At 37.5% G+C, this 21446-nt stretch overlaps 1 protein-coding gene and 1 long non-coding RNA gene across 3 annotated transcripts in view; one reads left to right on the forward strand and one right to left on the reverse strand.

Annotated features, from left to right (window-relative positions):
• Positions 1-4077: 4077 nt before the first annotated feature.
• CBLL1 (Cbl proto-oncogene like 1) lies at positions 4078-21237 on the reverse strand. 2 transcript variants are annotated; one of them, XM_006085372.3, is made up of 6 exons: positions 20755-21237; positions 16084-16251; positions 11681-11778; positions 11189-11272; positions 9777-9850; positions 4078-7544 (listed from the first exon to the last, which is right to left on the reverse strand). In XM_006085372.3, the coding sequence occupies exons 1-6, from the start codon at positions 20765-20767 to the stop codon at positions 6506-6508; spliced, it is 1476 nt and encodes a 491-aa protein (XP_006085434.1). In that variant the 5' UTR covers positions 20768-21237; the 3' UTR covers positions 4078-6505. The 2 variants fall into 2 exon arrangements, with proteins under 2 accessions (XP_006085434.1, XP_006085433.1); XM_006085371.3 differs by having other exon boundaries at positions 11681-11781.
• LOC106696510 overlaps positions 20979-21446 on the forward strand; it is a 12246-nt gene continuing 11778 nt past the window's right edge. The window contains exon 1 of the long non-coding RNA XR_001347466.2: positions 20979-21116. This is a non-coding gene — a long non-coding RNA (uncharacterized LOC106696510). The remainder of the gene's footprint in view (positions 21117-21446) is intronic.

Genomic DNA, 21446 nt, shown 5'->3' on the forward strand with positions numbered 1-21446 from the left:
CTCTCTCATCGATGTTTCTGACTCTCTATCCCTCTCCCTTCCTCTCTGTAGAAAATCAATAAGATATATATTAAAAAAAAAAACAAAAAAAACAACATGGGCCTATTTACTTGATCATCTGGCTTGGGAATGGGGCAAAAGCCTTATTTATATAGGACTGTCATTGATGCCTGCATCTTCTCAAGCAAAGATGCCCTCTGTACTCTTATTGCCAAATAAAATATCATACGGTAGAGCTGGAACAAGCACGCCCACTAGCATGCTCCCATCACAGGCCATTCAACCTTAACATTCGCTTATCCTCACCCTTACATGTTTTTTTGTGTGAGGCCTCTAAGATGGATATGCATTGAGTAATGGAAATACATGGGACTGAGCCTCTATTTGCCTGGCTCAGAGCAAATACTGGGGGGAAAAATTTTTGACTAGTACAAAAATCTGATCCCTGATTTAGGAAGAGGCCCAGAGACCATGTTGAAAGATGAAAAATGAAACGTACATAACCCAGAGCAAGATGGGAGGGGAGAGGAGATTCAGTAATTCAACTTGGAGACAGAAAAGCTTGTGAAGAGACAGACACAGTACTGAAATTAAGGAAGCTTGAAGCTAATACATGTTAAGCAGTTTATCTTTAAAATCATTTTCTCTAAATATTTTAACTGCGAATTTATGTACATTTTAAGTTTATTTGCTGAACATATGAAAATAAAAAATAACATGAATTAAAGTGGAAAATAACTTTAAAATATCATTTTCTAATAATTTAAGCATTTGATACCTTGTTTAAGCACAGTAACTTACCACAGACATGTAAATGAAGTGTTTTAAATGCAAGCCTGACTTTACGCTGCATAAACAAGAACAGAAAAGTGGAATATTTCATTCACTTTTCTGCCATCTTCATCTGGACGTCTACATGTCAAAAGTGACCTATGCTCTTCTCCCCTAATCTGCCCTGCCAGTGCCTTTTCCACCTGTTAGTGCCAAATCCATCTTTCCAGATGCTCAGGCTAAGAATTCTGTCAGGAAATTCTACTGGCCCCACCTTTAAAGCATATCTAGGATCAATTCATTTGATTCTCAAAATAGGCCCCATAAGATGGGTACTATGTTTATCCTCGCTTTTTAGAAAAGCAAAATGAATCAAGACTCAAAGAGGTTAAGTAATTGATCTAACTTATATAGTTACAGGTAGTAGAGCCAGAATTCAGTCTAAACAGTCCGGCTCCAGAGCCCAGGCTCTGAACCATTAGAAACATTACCTCCCAAAAGAAATTAAAACCTGTCTAAAAAAGAAAAAGAAATTAAAATCTGACTAAAGCTGACATAGTACAAGGCAGGACTAAACTCAGGAACAATATAGGTGCATTCTACAGATTTGTTCCAAAGTCACTAATTTAGCATTGTACAAGTAAGTGTACCCAGAAAAGCTATTAGGAAACATATTAATGCCCAGAATTAATTAATAATTTCCTCTCATTATAGTGTGTGTGTTGGTAATACATTTTAAAAATATTTTTTCCTGGCTACTATACTTTGAAAGAGAATATAAAAATTTTTAAAGGAAATTTAGGGATGACTACCACAAATAATTCCTAGATAAGTTAGAATGTAAGCTCCTACAGAGCAGGGACTATACCTATTTTGTTCATCATTATATAACCATGTCTAGCATCTTCTATATATATAAAAGCCCAAGCGACTGTTATGACCAGATGACCAGACTACCGGCTGGTAGCTATGACACACATTGACCACCAGGGGGCAGACACTCAATGCAGGAGCTGCCTCCTGGTGGTTAGTGCGCTCCCACAGTCAACCTCTCGCAGCCAGCCAACCTCCCACGGTCGTTCCTTCCCCCAACCCCTGGCTGGCCAGCTGCCCAATCGGGACTGAGCTAGATGGCCCCCATCAGCCCCGTTCGCCGGCCAGGCCAAGGGACCCCACTGGGCCTCTAGTATATACATAATTTACATTTCACGTATTTTCTTATATATTTATACAATTCACATATATATACTGTGCCCTCTCGCAATCCAGGACCCCTCGGGGGATGTCGGACTGCTGGTTTTGGTCCGATCCCCGAGATGTAGCAGTGCCAAAGTAGCAGGCAGCTGGGGAGGAGCCCGAGCCAGGGCTGGGCACCCCACCACTCCTGCTCCCCGCTGCACCTGCAGCCGCTGAGTAGCACTGCTGCGGAGATGGAAGAGGCTCTTGCCGCCTAGCTGCACTTACCAGCCATGAGCCCAGCTTCTGACTGAGCAGCGCTCCCGCTGTGGAAGCACACTGACCACTGACCACCAGGGGTCAGCTCCTGTGCTGAGCTTCTGCCCCCTGGTGGTCAGTGTGTGTCATAGGGACCAGTCGTTCCGGTCAACTGGTCATAACAGTCGCTTGGGCTTTATATATATATATATGTATATATATGTATGTATGTATATATATATATATATATATGTATGTATATATATCTGTACGTATACATATACATCCTTCCACCGGTCACCCACTTCTTGATACCTACAATGCTAGTCTTGTGTAAATTTTTAAAGCAAACTTTTGACTGACCTCTTTGTCTCCCTCATCTTTTCTCAACAAAAGACAAAATACTTTTATTTTTTAAAATATATTTTTATTGATTTCAGAGAGGAAGGGAGAGGGAGAGATAGAAACATCAATGATGAGAATCATTGATCAGTTGCTTCCTGTGCGGCCCCTACTGGGGATCAAACCTGCAACCCAGGCATGTGCCCTAGACTGGAATCAAACCCAGGACCCTTCATAGATGACTTTGCATCTGATTATCCAGTCCGCAGGCCGATGCTCTATCCAGAGCTAAAACAGCTAGGGTGAAATGAGTACAAATTTTAAAACAAACAATTAGAGGTTTTGAAAGTAACACCAAAAGAGAGCAGGATTTTTCATCTGAAGGCAAAGGAAGAACAATTTTTAAATAGATTAATAAGAAATGGACTTAAATGCAGTATGAGACTTGGTGCCTACTACTACTTAGAATAGAAATGGGATATTCTGGGATAATAGATTATTTCAAAACACTAGATTTTTTAAAAAGACATGGTCCTGTCCAATTGTGAGAGCTAAACCCTTGACCTATCATTGTTTATTTCAATCCTGATCCTATAATGCCTAAAAATTCTTAAAGCGAGGACAATAAAACTTTAACACTAAATTGTTCCTTTAAGAATTCTACTTTAACACTCTCCCTCAATGATGGAAGAAACAATAAAATGTTCCTTTAAGAATTCTACTTTAACACCTTTTCCCTCAATGCTGGGAAATTAAAAGGAGCATAAATCAAAACAAAATCCAAATGTTTTTATTAGTATCACTACCAAGTATTTTAACTGGCTTACCCCCCTCTCCCCTTAAGTCTAAATATCCAATAATGCTTTATTAGATTGTGTATAAATTGCAATAAGTAAATTCTGCTTGGTTTCAAGGCCACAAGAAATTATTCTTACAAACCAGTGAAAAATTCATCCACTTCAGAAAATGTTTGAATGTGATTATGTCACACCTCAACATCAATATATCAATTTGATGGCTTAACTAGTAATTAGAATGCATACTTTTGTTTTAGATATTTGTGAGTTTTTTCCATGTATTTACAGGACTTTCACAAAATTTTTCATGATAGGATTACAGAGCTTTTCCAAAAAGGTGTATGAAAGACACTCGTCTAGTACAAAGCCTAAAGCGGCTCTGTATACTATACTTCACATGGTAAGTTCCCAACGTGAGTTTAAAATTATGTGCAAGTATCTTTTCCATTTATATTTCAGTGTTACCTATTTAGTATTTACATAATAATTTTGAGTCAGTGGTTTTTACAGGGAAAAATAGAGTCTCTTTTTTTATGGCCTTTGCAACTACTTCCCCAAATACTATATAATATTCTGAACAAACATGCCACTGAAGAAATTTAACATTCAACTTGCTGGTTTGAATCTCTAAAAGTGAATCTAATTTTACTATAAAAGTTTATCGATGAAAACATGAAAAATTCTGCATTTTCCCAAATGTGTCATCATTAGGTAAAAACTCATTTAGGCAAAATAGTATTTATGCTTCCATTTTATTGTTTTTAAGAATTAAACTGCCACCTCAGTAGTCTTAAGAGCAATATAATGAAACATACATACATTTAATTTAGAACTATGTCCATTATAGTTTCAAAGGCTTCCCTGAAATAAAGCTGGAATTCACATCTTTTTTCTTTAAGGAAAGAAATACTAACAGTAATTTTGTTATCCTTCTACTACAGCACCCCCCACCCCCCCACCCCCCGTTCAAACAATAACTGGATGAATTCAAGTCTAACACATTTAAAATTTGTCTGCTACGACACATTCATCTGATCTGCCTCCCTGCATAACTTATATTTCTTAAATCTAACTGAAAATAATCACTTTTAAACGCCTATGAGAATTCTTAACATGTGTACTTTTATCATGATACTAATTTTTTTGTCCAATACATAGGCTAAGTGGTTTCATAACCACATTCAACTCTAGCGAATTTCAATAAAAACAGAAGAGTTCTTCATAAATAGTCGAGATTATTCTCAAAAAATTTGGATATTCTCTTATTACATGAAACAAATATAGGATTTTTAACGGCTACTAAATAGAGGCTTGAAAGGGTATCAAGTTTGCACCAGTCCAAGTACCTACAGTAATATAACAGAAGTACTTCCCACCACCTTTTCACACTATTTCACTCCCATGCTTCTAGTAACAAAATTTTCTCACTAGAAATATCACATTAACTTGGACTCTCTAATTGATAGGTGTGGAAAGTCAGTTAAAAGAAAGTGTATTCGTTATTTTCAACTGGTCATGGTTGAAATGGCCATTTGTATTATTTCTAACTTCAACTCTTAAGTTCATAGATGACTTTGCATCTGATTATCCAAAATGAGAAACTGTTTTGCCTGTACCTGACTGAATTAAGTGGCAAATAGCAATTAGTTCACCCTTTGTCAAAAAGAAATGTTCTAAATGTATACACTACAAACTATTCAATAAATGGTATCTGCACACTACATATTTCATGTTTATATTATGCACCATTTTAGGGGAAGGAAATACTTCACAGGGGTTTACTCATAGGATATATAATAATATATCCTAAGAATAATGAAGTGTACATGAGTTCTGTAGAAACTGAGTGGTTATCTTAGCTGGACTATAACAAGCCCCTACAATGCAAAGGCTGACTCTAAAGGCACCTTATAAAGCACTGAAATTCACAATTTAGTTATTATTTTTCTCCAATGCAAAATCATCTGGTAGTCTTCATGTTGACTCCATGCTAAAATATCCCAAGTTTTAGACCACTTAACCAATAAAAGAAAAAAAAATCATTAATGGTTTTTAAATTTCAAGTTAGAGAAAGAAACCTTATCACACAGTACTGAAACCTGAGCAATGCGAGTTTGTGACTACAAGAATGTCCTTCATTAATACAGTATTCAAATTCCTCCATGGCATTCAAATTGTGATTTAAACCCCAATAAACAAGACCACACTTAAGCACAGGATCAAACTCTATCATGAACTGAGGAATTACATAAAGCCTATTCAACCCTAAATATTTAAAGACAATGAGCAGAGTAAAACACCCTTCATCTAAAGAACACCACTTAGACAGTTACATAGTTACTTAAGATTAAAAAGTGTGATGAATTATGTGATTCCAACCACTCAGTAAAAAGCATTAATGAATAACAGTATTCCCTAACAGTTTGGAGACTATAGTCAGTTACTTTGGCCATATCTTTCCAAATAATTAGTAATGCCTTTAATATTTCAAACATAAATATATCTCTCTGGAATTTCAACATATTTTGGTGCCCCTGAATTGCCTAAAATGAAAAGGCATCCAAGTGAAGTGCATTATATACTTAATATACCTCAAAATTTCAGTGCCTAAAATGTGAAGTAATTCTCTATCATTTAACAGTCTGCCTTACAGTAAATTCTAGTAGATTTTTACTTTTAGGATTTTATTGTAACTTGGGAAATTAGTGGTAAAACATATGGTTTTAAAAAACAGTATGTGGTTGCACTTAAATTCACATAAAAATAGCATTTTTACAACCATATTGAAATTTAATCCTTTTACACAGGTTAACAAAATGTATCACAAGAAAAACGAAACTGGGTTTAACAAAAGCAACACCTTTCAAAGTGGAATAAAAATTTTCAATTTTTTTACAAATGGTCACCTGTGGGTCAATTTACCACACGAGGGGAACAAAGCTGTTAAAATATAGCTGTGCTCCACTGAGCCACTTATCTGTACTACAGTATAGTATTTGAAATCAATCCTAAGATGAAGATTTAAAACCATTTTATAAGACCCTAAGTGTTTCATAGCCACCTCAATAAGAGGTGTTTTTCCTTCCCAGAACAGTCAAAGCTTAATTAAAAGATTGACTACATGTAAGTTTTTTTCATATCTTCAGTTCAAAATACTATTATCATTGATAATATGGTCTATATCTTGTCTGATCTGGATGATGTGGTCCAGGAAGTGGGGTTTGAGAAGGTGGACCCTGCATTCGTGGAGGAGGTGGTGGCCCTCTTGGTGCGGGCCATATACCAGGACTCATTCCCCCTGGTTGTGTAAATGGAGGGCTCAGAGTTCCTTGATCTTCAGTGAACTGGGGTAGAGAGTTAGGATTATAATGATGAGGAGGGGGTGCAGTAACAGGTGGACCACCATGTTGAGGTGGGGGAGGTCCTGGAGGAGGATGATTCATATAAGGTGGCATCTGGGCAATGATATGTCCAGGGGGAGGGGTTATTGGTGGTGGAGCAGAGGTCATTGGAGGAGGAGGAGCTTGGCTATAAACCAAGTGAGGAGTGCCTGCAGCCTGGGGAGGATGTGGCATTGGATGGCTTATTGGTGGTGGAGGAGGTGGGGGTGGTGCATAATGTTGCTGTGGAGGCATAATATGATGAGGGTGCGATACCACTGGTTGACCCTGATATTCAGGATGATGGTGAGCAGGTGCTGGGGCAGGAGGTGGTGGTTCTCTAGCACCTGAACTTGAGTCATCCTGAATAGGGACAGTTATTAAATTGCTGTGTTTTCTTGTTGAAATACGAAAGGTTTCCTGACTGACCGAACGAGGTGGAGGTGGAGCCATGGGCAATTCTGCTGGAGGTGCACGAATATCCTCATGTGGCTGATTATAGTGCTCATGTGAAACATGTTGCAAAGGAGGTGGTGGCATCATGATGTGCTGCTTTGGCGGAATATGGCTCATACTATGGTGCTTGTCTGGCGGCATTATAAAACGATCAGGGATTTCAGCTGGTGGTGGGGCAATAGGAGGATGAACATTTTCAAGTGAAGCTCGGGTAACAGGTTTTCCAGCTCTCATATGGCGGTGGTTGATATGAGCCTGTAAGTCTCTCTGAGACAAATACGTTCTCTTGCACCCTTGAACAATGCTACACATGAAGAGAGAACCACGTGTACACTGCTCAATTCGCTGCACAGGATCACTACATCTAAATTAGAAGAAGAAAAAAACTGATTTACTAAAGGACTTTAAAAATAATGCACTTAATTTCAGATATGCTTATTTTTTAATTTATGGGAAATTTGCAGAAGTTCACAATTGAAAATTATACTGTAAGTGAACTTTTAACCTTTCCCACTTTGTTTTTGTTCACTATTAAGCATCAGCATTTCTATCAACTTCAGAACTCTCAATACAAGAAAAAACTGAATGTGTATCAAATAGAATATGTTTTAAGAAAAGACCTTATTCTGCCCAAGACCTAGAATTTATCTGATTTTCTCTAACAAGTCTATGCTTTCTATCCACTTACAAAAAAAAGGGGGTGGGGGATGGGGGGGACGCAAACCAAACGTCATAATAATGGACTCAAACTTGTACCATATTCACTGAGCAACAAGAATTTGCTGAGGAAATAATACTAAGTGGAAGACACTAAGTGGAAGATGCTACAAGGACTACAAAAACAAGTAAGATCATCTTAATTATCAGGATTCTTAACATTAATCAACACAAAATTTAAATTCAAACCCTGGCTATCAAGTCTCTTAAGGAAGGGATCTTTCTGGATGGTCAGTCAAATTTACTACTAAAGAGTTATTGCATACTCCTGCCTTCTAAATTGTAAGCACTTTCTAAATTGTAATTTAAACTCAGTATTTTAACAACTCGGGGTCAAAATTATAACTATTCTTCATTCTCTATATTTAACCCACTCTTGCCTTTAGAGTCTTCTGAAATAGTGGAGAGAGGACTAAACTAGGAATTAGAAGAATTGGGATCTAGCACTGGCTCTGTAATTTTGGAGAAGTCATTTAATGTCTGTTTCTTCATCTATAAAATGGGTTAAAGCATCTATTCTACCTAACTCAATGTTTTTATATCTACTTCATCTGAGATATCCTTAAGATCAATGGGACAATGAAAATGACAGTATTTAATCATTCAACACTATATATGTATAACTATAAGCTATTATTGAATATGTATGCCAGGTAATTTGACATTCTATTACATGGTTTTATATTCTTGATTTTTGAGTTGAGTCTATTATTTCCATACTTGCTGTAAGGCTAGCACTCCTTGATACTAACAGGCTTCCATTTAATGGTCTTTTGACACACTTCTCAGATCTGGGTCTGTTCATCTAGATAGGCTTATGTTCTAAGTAGCTAAGGGCCAACCGGTGAGGTGCTTACTGGAGTTACATTATGCACTTTTAATTGTATAATTCTTCTGAATTATAATTCTAGGGAAGAAATATTCTTTACACTCATACTACAGATTTTGCAATCTGTGACTTTAAAGAGCTAATAGAAATATGCCAAGAAAATCAGTTTTAATGACTTGTCAATGAATCATCCTTTCTCTCTCAATGATGCCAAACTTCCTACCATAAAAGGAAATCATCCCTTACAACTGTCTAGGTCTAGGGCTTTGCTATCAACCAAAAAAAAGTATAACTCTTGGGACAGCTTCTAACACATTTAGAAGGAATCTAGGACAAGGAAGTTCCTCTCAAAGCTTTCCTCAATTCCTCAAGCCTTCTATCAGGGATTCCATATTAATATCAAATTCCTAATTTAATCTGGATCCTTCAACGCCATTCCAGTATAAACCATTCATAGATCTGTATGAACCAATACCTCTAGCTGTTTATAACTTAGATCTGAGTCTATGTCATGATGGTGTTCTAAGATACACTCAAGACATAATAATCAGATTTGAAGGTAATAAATAAGAGCTTTTACTTACATATGTACTTACTATATACTAGGTACCATATATATACTCACTTAATTCTAATAATAATCCAAGGATGCAGGTGCTATTATTAGCTCCATTTTATAGATAAAGAAACAGTCTATATCACATAACTAACAAATGGCAGAAAATGAATTTGAACCCAAGAATTCTAATTTCAAAATCTTTGCTACTCTCAATTGCTACTATGCAATACTACCTCTAGTGTCCCATCAAAACAATAAAATAACTATTTTTGGCTTATAACAAATTTTGTGATGACAAATATATTTTGTCATTTTGGCCAATCTGAATTAATTGATAACAGCTACCTAGCCCTATCCTAAGGAGAAGGCTAAGGCCAACTCTGGGCTCACAGAGAAAGAGTAGCCATCTGATATCCTGTCATTGACCTATAATCAAGATTATAAATTTATAGCACAAGCTTTATTCTTTAAAAATTTAATGATGATCTTACCCTGGACACATCTTATCTCCCTTTTTTTCATGTAAAATAGCACAGTCATAGCAAAAAACATGCTTGCATGGAATCTGTAAACAGAAATATAGTGACACATTTTAGAACAAATTAAAATATTTTAAAAAATAACAGTAAGAATAGTAACCTAGACATAGACACTTGAGAACTGTTCGTTAAAGTGAGCATTTACTAAGTACTAATTATATAAAAACAATAGCCTTTTTCAGTCACAAGTCCTTTGAGAATGAGATGAAAACTCTGGCCCAATAAATGTACACGTGCACATTCACTGACACTTCCTGAAGGTGTAAACCCTATGAATTTCATCATGGTCCCTATGGGTTAAAAGCTCCTGAAAAGTAATGTAACCGTGTTTTACCTTATCCTGTTCCTCTTGAAATTATTCCAAAGCACTAAGATAACGAATATCTCCTACATTTAACATAAGTAGCAGTTTTCCCAGTTAGCCTTACTGTAATAAATTTATAAAAATCTAAAAATAAATCAGGATGTAGAAAAACAATGTTAGACCATTTTAAAACTCACAGCCCATTACGGTTATTTAGCTATGTCATACAGCAAAGCAACAGTGCACAATCAATGCTCTCTACCATCACAAATATATTATTGAATTCAATTTTTTTTCCCAAACACAAATGTAAAACTACCTTTTTAAAAAGGAGAAAATGTCAAAAATACTATAAAATTACAGTCACGGTTATAACTTATTTTAATTATTAGATTAAATTCTCAGAAATAAAAATATAATTAATTCAGTTTTACATTAAAAATTACAGCCTTCCGAAATGAGTAACTGATTTCATTGTATCAAAGAAGAAAAAAAAAGCATTTTTCCTTAATAAACAGAATAAATATAAACTAACAGGTATCAAACAGTCTAAAGAAATTATTTCATTTTCAGAAGTTAGTTCCCTTAATTAGTACTTTACAAGCAATTCTAGAGTTTGTCAGGATAATTATATTAAAATGCATTATTATCCCAAAATTTCCCTTAGCTATTTCACTTTTTTAAAAATTATTTTATTTTATTGATTTTAGAGAGTGAGGAAAAGAAAGGGAGGTAGTGGGAGGGGGAGTTGGGGAGGGGGGGAAAGGGAAGAGGGGGAGGAAGAGAGAGAAAAATATCGATTTGTTGTTCCACTTATTTATGCATTCATTGGTTGTTTCTTGTATGTGCCCTGACCTGACTGGGTATCAAACCCACAACCTTGACCTATCAGGACAACACTCTAACCAACTGAGCTACCCAGCCAGAACCTCACATTTATTTTAAATGTCACAAACTTAAGTCATTAAATAGTGAAAAACCTATCTACTTAAATTTCAGAATCTTACCTCTACAAAAATGTTCACATTTATAAAATAGAATTCAATTTAATTATACTTACCATTCGCCCATAGATCTTAATAGGCAATCCACATTTGTCACAGAAATGAACTGGTGTATCATCCTTTTCACCTAGGATGTTTATCTGTTGAAATGATAATTACAATTTCCTTTTTAATCATTTCTAAAAAAATCATACCTATAATTTACACAATGAATTTAAATTTTATAAATGTTGTTAAAACAATTAGAAATAAAAGTTTCTTGATATCCTCACATATTCCGCACTATTGGCTGTGCTACCAGTTTTTTGTTGTTTCTTTTTTCTTAAATAGTGTTAACATGTTTTTTGTTTTTTTATTTTACTTGGCTTAAGTAAAAATTGTTTCAAATTATTTTTGGAAATGGTGGTAATAGGATATTAATAAATGAGTTGTGTGTGCTGAAAGATACAGTTATAATAAAAGTTCATGCCATTATGTATCCTCCATTGCTCTAAAAAAATAGTTAAAATATCTTATTGTTCTAATAAATGCTTTTATTTTAGTCATACCTGAAAGTCCCAAAAAAGGTGTCCAGGAAATCTTCGTTGATTTCCAAACAGGTCGCCCCCTTTACAGTCATACCGTTCTTTTTCATTATAATCAAATCCTTCTGAGAAAAGAAAGGATTATTTATTAACTTTTCATATCTCAAAATTTCATTACAAGGTAAAATAGGCCTGTTCCCTGATTCTTTTCAAAGCTCTTCTATGAACAAGATAATCAAGACTAGTTTCAACATCCGCTAGGAATTATCTTAGTGATCATGTAGTCCAACTTTCTCACTTCATAATAGAAAATATTGTAGTAAGGGGACTGTAACAACACAGAGAAGGAAAGTGGCAGAGCTAGGAACAGACCTCAGATCTCTTCATTCCCATTCAAGTGCTCTTATTACTGACCCATATAATAAAGAGCCAATATGCAAATGGTTGTCATGCCCTCACGCCAGGCTGGGGGACCTGAGGCTGCGTCCCCTGCCCCAGTGCCGGGGGACCTAAGGTGGGGCCACCTGAGGCTGCGCCCCCCCACCTGGCAGGGCTTGATGGGGGTGGGGCTGGCCAGGTCTGGGTCTCGTGCGATTTCGAGGCACACACGGGTGGGTGGGGACTTGACTCTGGGTCCCACGGTGCGCCCCAGACTCTGACAGGATGGAGATTTTCATATACATTTTACTAATTTTCTTTCATCTCTGACACTTCTATTATAGAGAAAGGGCAAATAGCAATATTAAAATATTTCCTCTAATTAATTCCCTTTTAATGTGCACAAATTTCATGCACATTTCTAGTTTTATACTAAACAAATTTTAGTTTCTAGTATAAAACTTTACTAATTACTGTCATCGTTTATTACACAAATTTTCAAGATATACTAGTATATCATTTACTTTAACCTACTACAAAAGTATCATGCTGCAAGAAGCTAAAAGGATATAATGAAACACAAAAAATTCTGCACATTTTCATCTTATGATTTAGTAAATTAGATATCTTCTTCTTCAGCTTTAAACTGAGCCTGATTTTAGAAACATCAACATATTGGTACCTCATCCTTTAAATTAAAACGACTCTTTGGCCCTGGCCGGTTTGGCTCAGTGGATAGAGTGTCGGCCTGCGGACTGAAAGGTCCCAGATTCGATTCCAGTTAAAGGCATGTACCTTGGTTGTAGGCACATCCCCAGCTGGGGGTGTGCAGGAGGCAGCTGATGGATGTTTCTCTCTCATCGATGTTTCTAACTCTCCATCCCTCTCCCTTCCTCTCTGTAAAAAAATCAATAAAATATATTTTTTAAAAAAGCAAAAAACGCCTCCTTGGTTAATCACCCAAACAGAAAAGGCCGTATCATATCTATTCACAAGTATACTCTCCTATACTGCATAGCAATATGAAGATTGCATGAACTCAATTTTTCTGACCTATTGAAAAGGTTGATGGTAATCCTCTCATCTCATACAAAAGAACCAAATGAACAGTCAGATAGGGATTCTAGGTAGAATCCAATTAACTAAAGTAAAACTGAGAAGACAAATCTATCCCTCCAAAATGCTAGGCTTCTCACAACTCTTTTGGCCCTATAACTGGTAAACAGAGTAGGGAGACACACAAAGTTTTTAACTTTGCCCAAATGGCTAAATTACAGCACCTGTATACAAACACACAAGCACAAACCAGGATAGGACAGATAGATGGACACGGACACACACACACACACACACACACACACACACAGCAATGCAAAAATTTTTTAAAGCTAATATAGACACTCCAGTGTACTGCTATCTAATTATCTCCAACCAAATGTAAAGTTCAAAGAGTGTCCCTGAAAGTTACAACTGAGTGAACTTAGGCTCTTATATGGCCCATTTGTACCTTATAAAAACCAGTGTCATTTAAAACTCAAAATAAAAAAAATCAATTTTTCTTATTTATTTGAAACAAAAAATTATTGAGAACAACAGCCAATGAAATTAGGAGTACATTATCATTTTTCAGAGTAGTTCAACCAGCACTGCCATCTATCATTAAACCATATATATATTTGTATATTTGTACCATGCTGGCACCCAGACCTCCATATTTTGAACAATGCCTGGGAGGGCGTGGGGAGGTGTGTGTGTGGGGGGGACAATGAACAATTTTTACCCTAAATAGGTGAACTGAATGTATCCAAAAATTATCTTCAGCCTCAGTTTGCTCTATTAAGAGAGAGACTGGTAATGGTAGTTCCCCCTAAAAAGGGATGTGGGCTTGGGTGGAAAGGAAAAGATGAAGGGATACCTGACAGGAAAAGGGTAGAAGGGAGTTTTTAGCTTTTTTGTATTGTCTGGATTATTACAAGATATGTACATTACTGTGTAGTTTTTAAGAAACAAAAAGGCCAAAGGGGGAGAATCTAGTTACTGATAATGCAGCAGCAGCCCTAAGTTCTACTACCCGGATTTATAACATTTGACTTCAAATACTTGTTCAAATAGGGAGAGAAATTCTATAATAAGGGGAACCATAATATAAGGTACAATTAAAACAATTTGATTCTAAAAAAGGAATAGACAGATGTCTAGAATAGAAAATCTAGAAATAGATACAAATACTAATAGAACTTTAACATATGATAATAGTGGGATTCCAATTCAACAAGATAGATTTTTTTAATAGTTTGGACACATAGCTGGCTGTTTTATAGAAAAAAATAAATAAACCCAGGTTCCACTTTTTTATTTTAAATAACAAAATACGTATCATCCATAATATTCCAAAGCAGGGGTCAGCAAACTTTCTGTAAAATTCCATATAATTAAATACTTATATATGCAATTACTCAGCTATGTCAATATACTGTGAAAGTAGCCGTAAATGATACTTAAATGAATGGGCATGGCTATGTTCCAATCAAACTTTATTTGGCCCACAGGCCATAGTTTGCTGACCCTGTATAAGGGTAAGTTGGGAAAACTATTTTATATTCATGGAATATGGGAAAAGCCTTTCTAAGAATGTAATAAAACCTAAAAGTCATAACAGAAAAGACTAGATATCTGCTACCTAGAATCTTCTTTAACAAAAATCTATATATAAAAAGCCCAAGCAACTGTCCAACCGGTAGCTATGATGCACAATGACCACCAAGGGGCAGACGCTCCGACCACCAGGGGGCAGATGCTCAACCCAGGAGTTGCTGAACGATAGCAACTTTGCAGAGTGCCCTCTCGCACTCCAGGACCCCTCAGGGGATATCGGACTGCTGGTTTCGGCCAGATCCCCGCAGGTCTGGCCGAGGGACCCCCACCTGCTGGAGGGACCCCGCTCACTCCGCAGACACCCTTTGAGTCCCAGTGCTGTCCCAGGTGCTGCTGGCCCAGGAGGGACAGCAGGAGGTTGGCTCCAAGGCGTGTCTAGCCCGTCTTGCCCAGTCCTGCCCCGCTGGCCACCTTCTAATTAATTTACTTTCAATGTGCACAAATCCATGCACTGGGCCTCTAGTTTTATATATAAAATTCAAGACAAATGGGGAATATACGTAATATATGACAAAGGGCCAATTTTATTAATTTACAATGAACTCATAAAAATCAAGAGAAAGGCAATCAAACAGAAAATAAAATTGGAAAAGGATATAAACAGGTAAATTTCCTAGGTAAAAGAAATGACCAATACTATGAAAGATATACAATCCCACTCATAATTTTAAAAATGCGTTAAAAAAAACAATTTTTGAAAGGTTAATAGTATGTACTAATATTGGTGTATGAAAGCATAAAATGATGTACTGGTTTTGAAAAGCCACTTGACAATACTGTGAAGTTCTAAAATACACAGTATCCATCAAGTTCTAAAATGCCCAAATCATGCAAAGTTTAAATTCTACAAAGTATACATACTAAGGTATATGTACAAGGATAATTACGGCAACACTGTTTTTAACAGCAAAAATTTGGAAAAATTATTACATAAGTTATTGATAAATGAAATATCTAAACCTATTTTGTTAAATGAGGTATATCTGTATGTACTAAGAAGGCAAAATAATATAAAAAAAGAGGAGTTCTACATGAAAAAAGTAAATATAAAAATGTCATAGCAAATCATTTTGGGGGAGACAAGTTATGGGAGAGACTAGTGGGGGAGAGAGAGGGACAATTTTACTTTTAATATTACTTTACTTTTATTTTATTATTTATTAATTATTGCATTATTTTCAATACTAGCAATCATAGTCTTATTTTTGCCCCACCTGTATTTATAAAGGGACAGAAAAATACAAAATGCCACAATGAGACATCAGTAAAACTGAGGAATGAAGAGTATGTAAGATTTTTAAAAGGTATGTATAAACAAGCAAAATCACATGAATTATTTGGTGGAAATGGATACAACAAAAAGACTTCTGGACCTGTTAGTTTAAACAAATTACCTTCATCACCAGGTGGAGCCTTTGCAGGCATTCTGTTTATAGTCCTTGGTGTGCGAGGTGCAGCTTTGGCTTTGTTCCCTTGTTTGGAGATGAGCTTTATAGGAATTCTTCTTCGAACATCAAGACCACCCAATGATCCAGAACTATTAGTGCCTTGTAACTCATTGTCTATGTTAGGGGGGAAAAAGTTGTAATTTCTGTTAGTTTTTCTTTTTGAAGATTCTTCTATTACAGGTATTAAAGCAGCATACCCATCATTATCAAGGTTTGAATATCTGGGTTCAGATTTTAAATACTTTGTTATGTAAGTTTAAGTGCTAATTTTCTCTATTTTGGATAAACCCTTTAAAGAAGTGCTTTTTGAGACATGGAACCTTTCAAAAAGTTGACAAAAGTTATAAAACTCTCCCTAAAAATGTAGACAATAAAATTTTTCATATAATTCCAGAGGGGTTTATAGAAACATAAAACCCTTCATAAGCCCAAGATAAGCATTTCTGTCTTAAAGTAACTTGAGAGATATTTTAAAGGAAAAAGTAAGAGAAAGGAGGAGAAATAGAAAGAAAAGCATTCCCATCTCCATCAAACATGCAAAGTAGGCACTCAATAAATTTAGTAAACTGAATCTACATCAGGGCAATCAATAAAGCTGAAAACACAAAACTAACATTGACAATGGTAAAAGTAAATAAATAATGCATTGACTTGAAGTTTGGTTTAAGGAAGATGATTATTACCTTAAGTGTAAAATAGTTTTTCTAAAACGCATATGGAAACATAGTAAAAATTGTCATACCATTTACTAGTAGAAAGATGCAATAATGTATCCATGCCATAACATTTCTGTATGTTCACATATGACTCTTATTCTTAATCAGCATTGTAATGGAAAATCAGTTTAGGAAGATGCAAGGTTTCTGCACTTCCACTACATCTAAACAACTGACACTTTCTAAGTCCCTACTTGTTATTGACTAAGAAATAAATTAACTCATCCCATGAGTAACAGTAGCATTATTTCATAGAACTGACTCCATTTGAAGCTTAAAAATCACCTTTTCAAGTCTATGACAAGATATTACAATACAACAAAATACCTTTACCTACTAAAGACATGAAGGGAAGTACCACAAGTAGGAAATGAAACTAAAAATAGTTTTTTAAAATAGCAATGTTTATAACATGACAAATTATTGAACAGGCTGTTTAACTGCCACTGTAGGAGATAGTACAATCAAAACTGACAGCCAAGCTGACCACATTACATTCAGTAAAGCCAAATTTAGAAATAATAACTAATGACCTACAAGGCTAGTAGGATTACAAATTAAATTCACAATAATGATTTATACTCTTTCTGAAAAATATGTAGAACAAAATTCAAAAGAGGTCCTTAATAATTTAAATATCTTTCATTCTCATTCTACTATTACTTACAAAATTCATGGAAAAGGAATTACATGGACAGCTAAAATCTTGAGTTCAGATAAACCCAACTTGATCAATTTTCAACACTTCACTAAATGTGTTGAGTTGAATAATGTATTTCATCAGCTTTCACATTAGCTGCTTATTTAAGTATAACTACCTACAAGCAATGTAATTGCCAAAAGACAGATATGACAGATGATTTTTTTTCTCAAAGGTATTACTAATTTTCCAATAATTAAAAAGCAAGTTGCAGACAGAGAGTTAACAGTTCAAATTTTCCCTTCAGATATTTAAAGGACTCTCAATGGTGAATGATCAAAACGCCAACATTCCAAGTCCTTCTGACATCATCACCCTGAACACTTGAAGTCACTACTGATACTTGCTTAGTCTACCAATACTTTCAAGAGCCTGCTGCCTCTTAATATATCACTGCCTGCTCATTCTGGGTCTGTCTTGGGCTTTTTGGTTTAAGAATCAGAACATACAGAACAATTTCCTTTTGAATATGACAACTAAAAACACAAAGCCCATAATAACAAAAGTCTTTGGATATTACAAAGAAAGTGAGAACTAAGATATAACTGGCCATTTTAGGTAAACCCACTTTAACAAGGAATAACACTTTTATATTATATAGGTATGTTTTTTTTGAAGTATATTTAGAATTTTAAAGGAACCAAGAAATACTTTACAAAATTTAGGCTAGTTACAACTAAGTGCTAATTCTTAGAATGAGTAAAGAATGAATCAAGTGTTAACTAGAAGTTTCTTAGAGTAATTTTACCAGCAAAATTCTATTAGGGCACCACAGGGTAGCCTTCATTATATGACTTTTTCAGTGTGATCATAAAATCTCATTTCTGTATAAATTCTAGGGTTTCATCAATTTCAAGGGCATCTCTTAATCCTTTATTATTAAAATCATTCTTCTGAGATGCCTACCATGTCATAATGTCTTCAATTAATTGGCTAACAGGTATTTCCTCACTTGCCCATGACTTTATTTGTGACTCAAATAGTTTATGAATTTCATGAAAACCTGATTCTTTCGTAAGCTTTGTAATCACAATCTATATAAGCATTTGATACTGCTGCCTGATATGAAACATAAAGGATATAACAATATTAACTACAAGAATAGAAAAGAAGCTAGTGTTAAGCAGCAGGGATTATCTAGTAGGAACTAATTTTTTAAGTGGTCAGCTCATTGGTGAATATTTTCATGTTAGGATGACATTCACTTTCTTAAGCAACTTTTTAATTTAGGAGAATTAGGATACCAAATAATCAGTACACACCCACCCATATTATAATTTAACATAATATTCTCTAAACTGTGGATGGGGTTTGACTTCCATTTCCAGTAATAGGCTCAAATGAGAAATATTTTGCTAACCTTGGATGTTTACTACTCTAACATCAAGATTCCAGACTTTCAAGTCTGTATTTCCAAACTAGTTTGAGTGTTCCTTAGAGCCTGGGGTCTAGGACCTCCTCTCTTCTGTATTCCCTTTCCTTAAGTGATCTTGTCCATCCTCATATCTTAAAATATCAACTCTGCAGTACAAGTCCCAAATACGTGCTTTTCAGCTCAAATCTTTCTTTTGACATCTCCCCTTGCATGACTCTCAATGTATATCTCCTACTTAGCAGTCCAAAATCTTGTTCCCAAATTCCAATGAATCACCTCTACCCCTTAAAAAAAGTTTGTTTTTCTCCCACGTTTTTCCCAACTCAAACCAAAAACATAGGCATCTCTCCTTTCTCTCACATACATCCAAACCAACCCATCAGCACGTGCTTAAGTACTAACCCCGAAATATTTATTGGATCTACCCATTTCCATTTTCAATAAACAGAGCCACTTTTACTAAACCAAGCCTCCCTTCTAGTTTGCTGCAATCACCTCCTAAATTGTCTATTTTCTATTATTCTTACCTCCCTCTCTTATACCATTCTCCATAGAACCTATTATACTTTTAAAAGATGATGTTTCTCCTCACTTCTGTTCAATGGCTTCATATTGCACTTAAAATTCAAATCTTTGCAAAGGCCTTCAAAGTCTTGCACAGGCTGACTCCAACCCTTCTTTCCAATCTCAGCCTAGAGCTCTTTCCCTCTTGCTAATAACTAAGCTGCAGCAAACTGGTCTTCTCTATTTTTTCCTATCTGTCTTTGTACTTGCTGTCCTCCAGATTTATTCCACAGCTGGCTTCGTCATCAAATTATAAATGTAACCCTTACAGAAAGGCCTTCTGAAGGGCCCTCCCAGTTAGTCTGCACTACAGCATCCGCTTATTGTCTTCAAAGAACTTATGATCTGTAAGATTGGGGGTCTTGAAAGTTTGTAAAAGAATGTAATCCCTATGACAGCAATAACTTACTCCGTCTTGTTTACCATTCTATCATTCCATCTCCAGGCCTACAGGTATCTGGCATATAAATATATTTGTTTGATCACTGAAGACATCCCAACCAACACTTCATACAGGGAAAAACCCATTTTCCCTCCTTGCCACATGATTGACACAACTCTATGGAGCGCTTTTTAACTCCAAAGCAAATGCCACAAGGAAGCAAAAGCAAAAACAAAACAAAACAAAAAAACATAACGAAGAGTGGAGCCATCACGTGGAGAAAGGGATGTGAACGTCTTGATTTTAAGCTCTCCTTTGTAAATGTACCCAAATGATGAGTAAGGACCACAGCCGACGCACGGAGCATGCTTGGGGTCTGGGTGGAAAAGCCGATCCGAGTATCACTCCGAAAGCCACCTCTGATTCCCTTCTCCCACCTCCAGTCCACCAAGGACCGGCGGAGACCGCGGGAGCAGCCGCGCAAAGCGGACGGAGACAGCAGGAAGTCTCCAGCCCCCGCTCGCGCATCAACTCCCCAGCACCCCGAGGCTTCCCCGACTCCGAGACTGCAATCTCCCCGCCAGTCCCCATAAGGCAGGGCAGGGCCCGCGCCGCCCGCAGCTCGGGCTCGGAGCTCAGCGGAACCTTAGATCAGCAGCGGCTACTGCCGGCACCGAGGCTGTGGGTACCACACCGGAGGGTAGGCCGGGAAGCAGCAGGCGCTGGCCGGGCACGGGGAGGGTTCCGTGAGATTCCTCTCTCGCCGCCACACCCCAGCGCTGCAGGGCGAGCACAACCCCCCGGTGCCCGCTGGGCGACCAGTCCCAGGCCGGCCAAGGGGGCTTGGTACCGGGACCCCCCACTGCCTCCGCCTCCTTACCAGTGTGATCCATGATTCGGCTCGCGGAGCACAGTGGGAGCGGAAGTCAACTGCGCCGGAGTCGCCGGGAGCGCGTGCGCTCTACCTTCCTGAGCCCGGGAGGCGGAAGTGCGACCCGGTGGCCCCGGCCTTGGCTTCCGAGGGCTGCGCGCTCTCGCGTACACTACCCGACTCCGGTGAGGGAGCCAGGCATAGTTCGGGCGAGGAAGAGCGAGCGAGGACGCGAAGAGCTTCGAGGCTGAGGTCGCTACGGCTCCTGCTCACGTGCTTCGAGAGAAAGTAGCCTTTCCCTGCGGAAAGGAGGCCGACGGGAGCGGGGGAGGGGGAGAGCGGTAGTAGCCGGTGGGACGAGCTCGCGGCAGGTAAGGCGGAAGCCGCCCCCGCGGTGCGTTGCATTCTGGGACTTCGAGTACGCCGGCGCCTTGAGCACCAGGCCACTGCGCAGGCTCGGCGTTGGGCCGGCCCGCCCCACCCGCGGGCGGAGCAACGGTTAGGAATCCCCGGGGTCCTGGAGCGCTTGTCTCCTCCCCCAGGTCGGGGAAGAGTGTAAACACGCGCGCTTTGCAAGGCGTCCTCCGCGGGGAGGTCGCTGCTCCGAGGAAGTGCGCGCTGCGTGAGGCGCGCAGCTGGAGAGAAGGGCTCCATGCTTACTGTCTAAAGGCCGCTTTGTCGTGAGAAGCTGCACAGACCCG

The sequence above is a fragment of the Myotis lucifugus genome, unplaced genomic scaffold (assembly GCF_000147115.1).
Source record: "Myotis lucifugus unplaced genomic scaffold, Myoluc2.0 scaffold_18, whole genome shotgun sequence".
NCBI classification, from domain to species: Eukaryota; Metazoa; Chordata; class Mammalia; order Chiroptera; family Vespertilionidae; genus Myotis; species Myotis lucifugus.

Bases quoted from the DNA above. Each gene is read 5' to 3' on its own strand.
- CBLL1 (XM_006085371.3), bottom strand. The intron at 9,851-11,188 runs GTAAGTATAATT...TTCTGTTTACAG, and splicing joins TTAAGATCTATGGGCGAATG to ATTCCATGCAAGCATGTTTT. The intron at 7,545-9,776 runs GTAAGATCATCA...CTTCTAATTTAG, and splicing joins GGAGATAAGATGTGTCCAGG to ATGTAGTGATCCTGTGCAGC.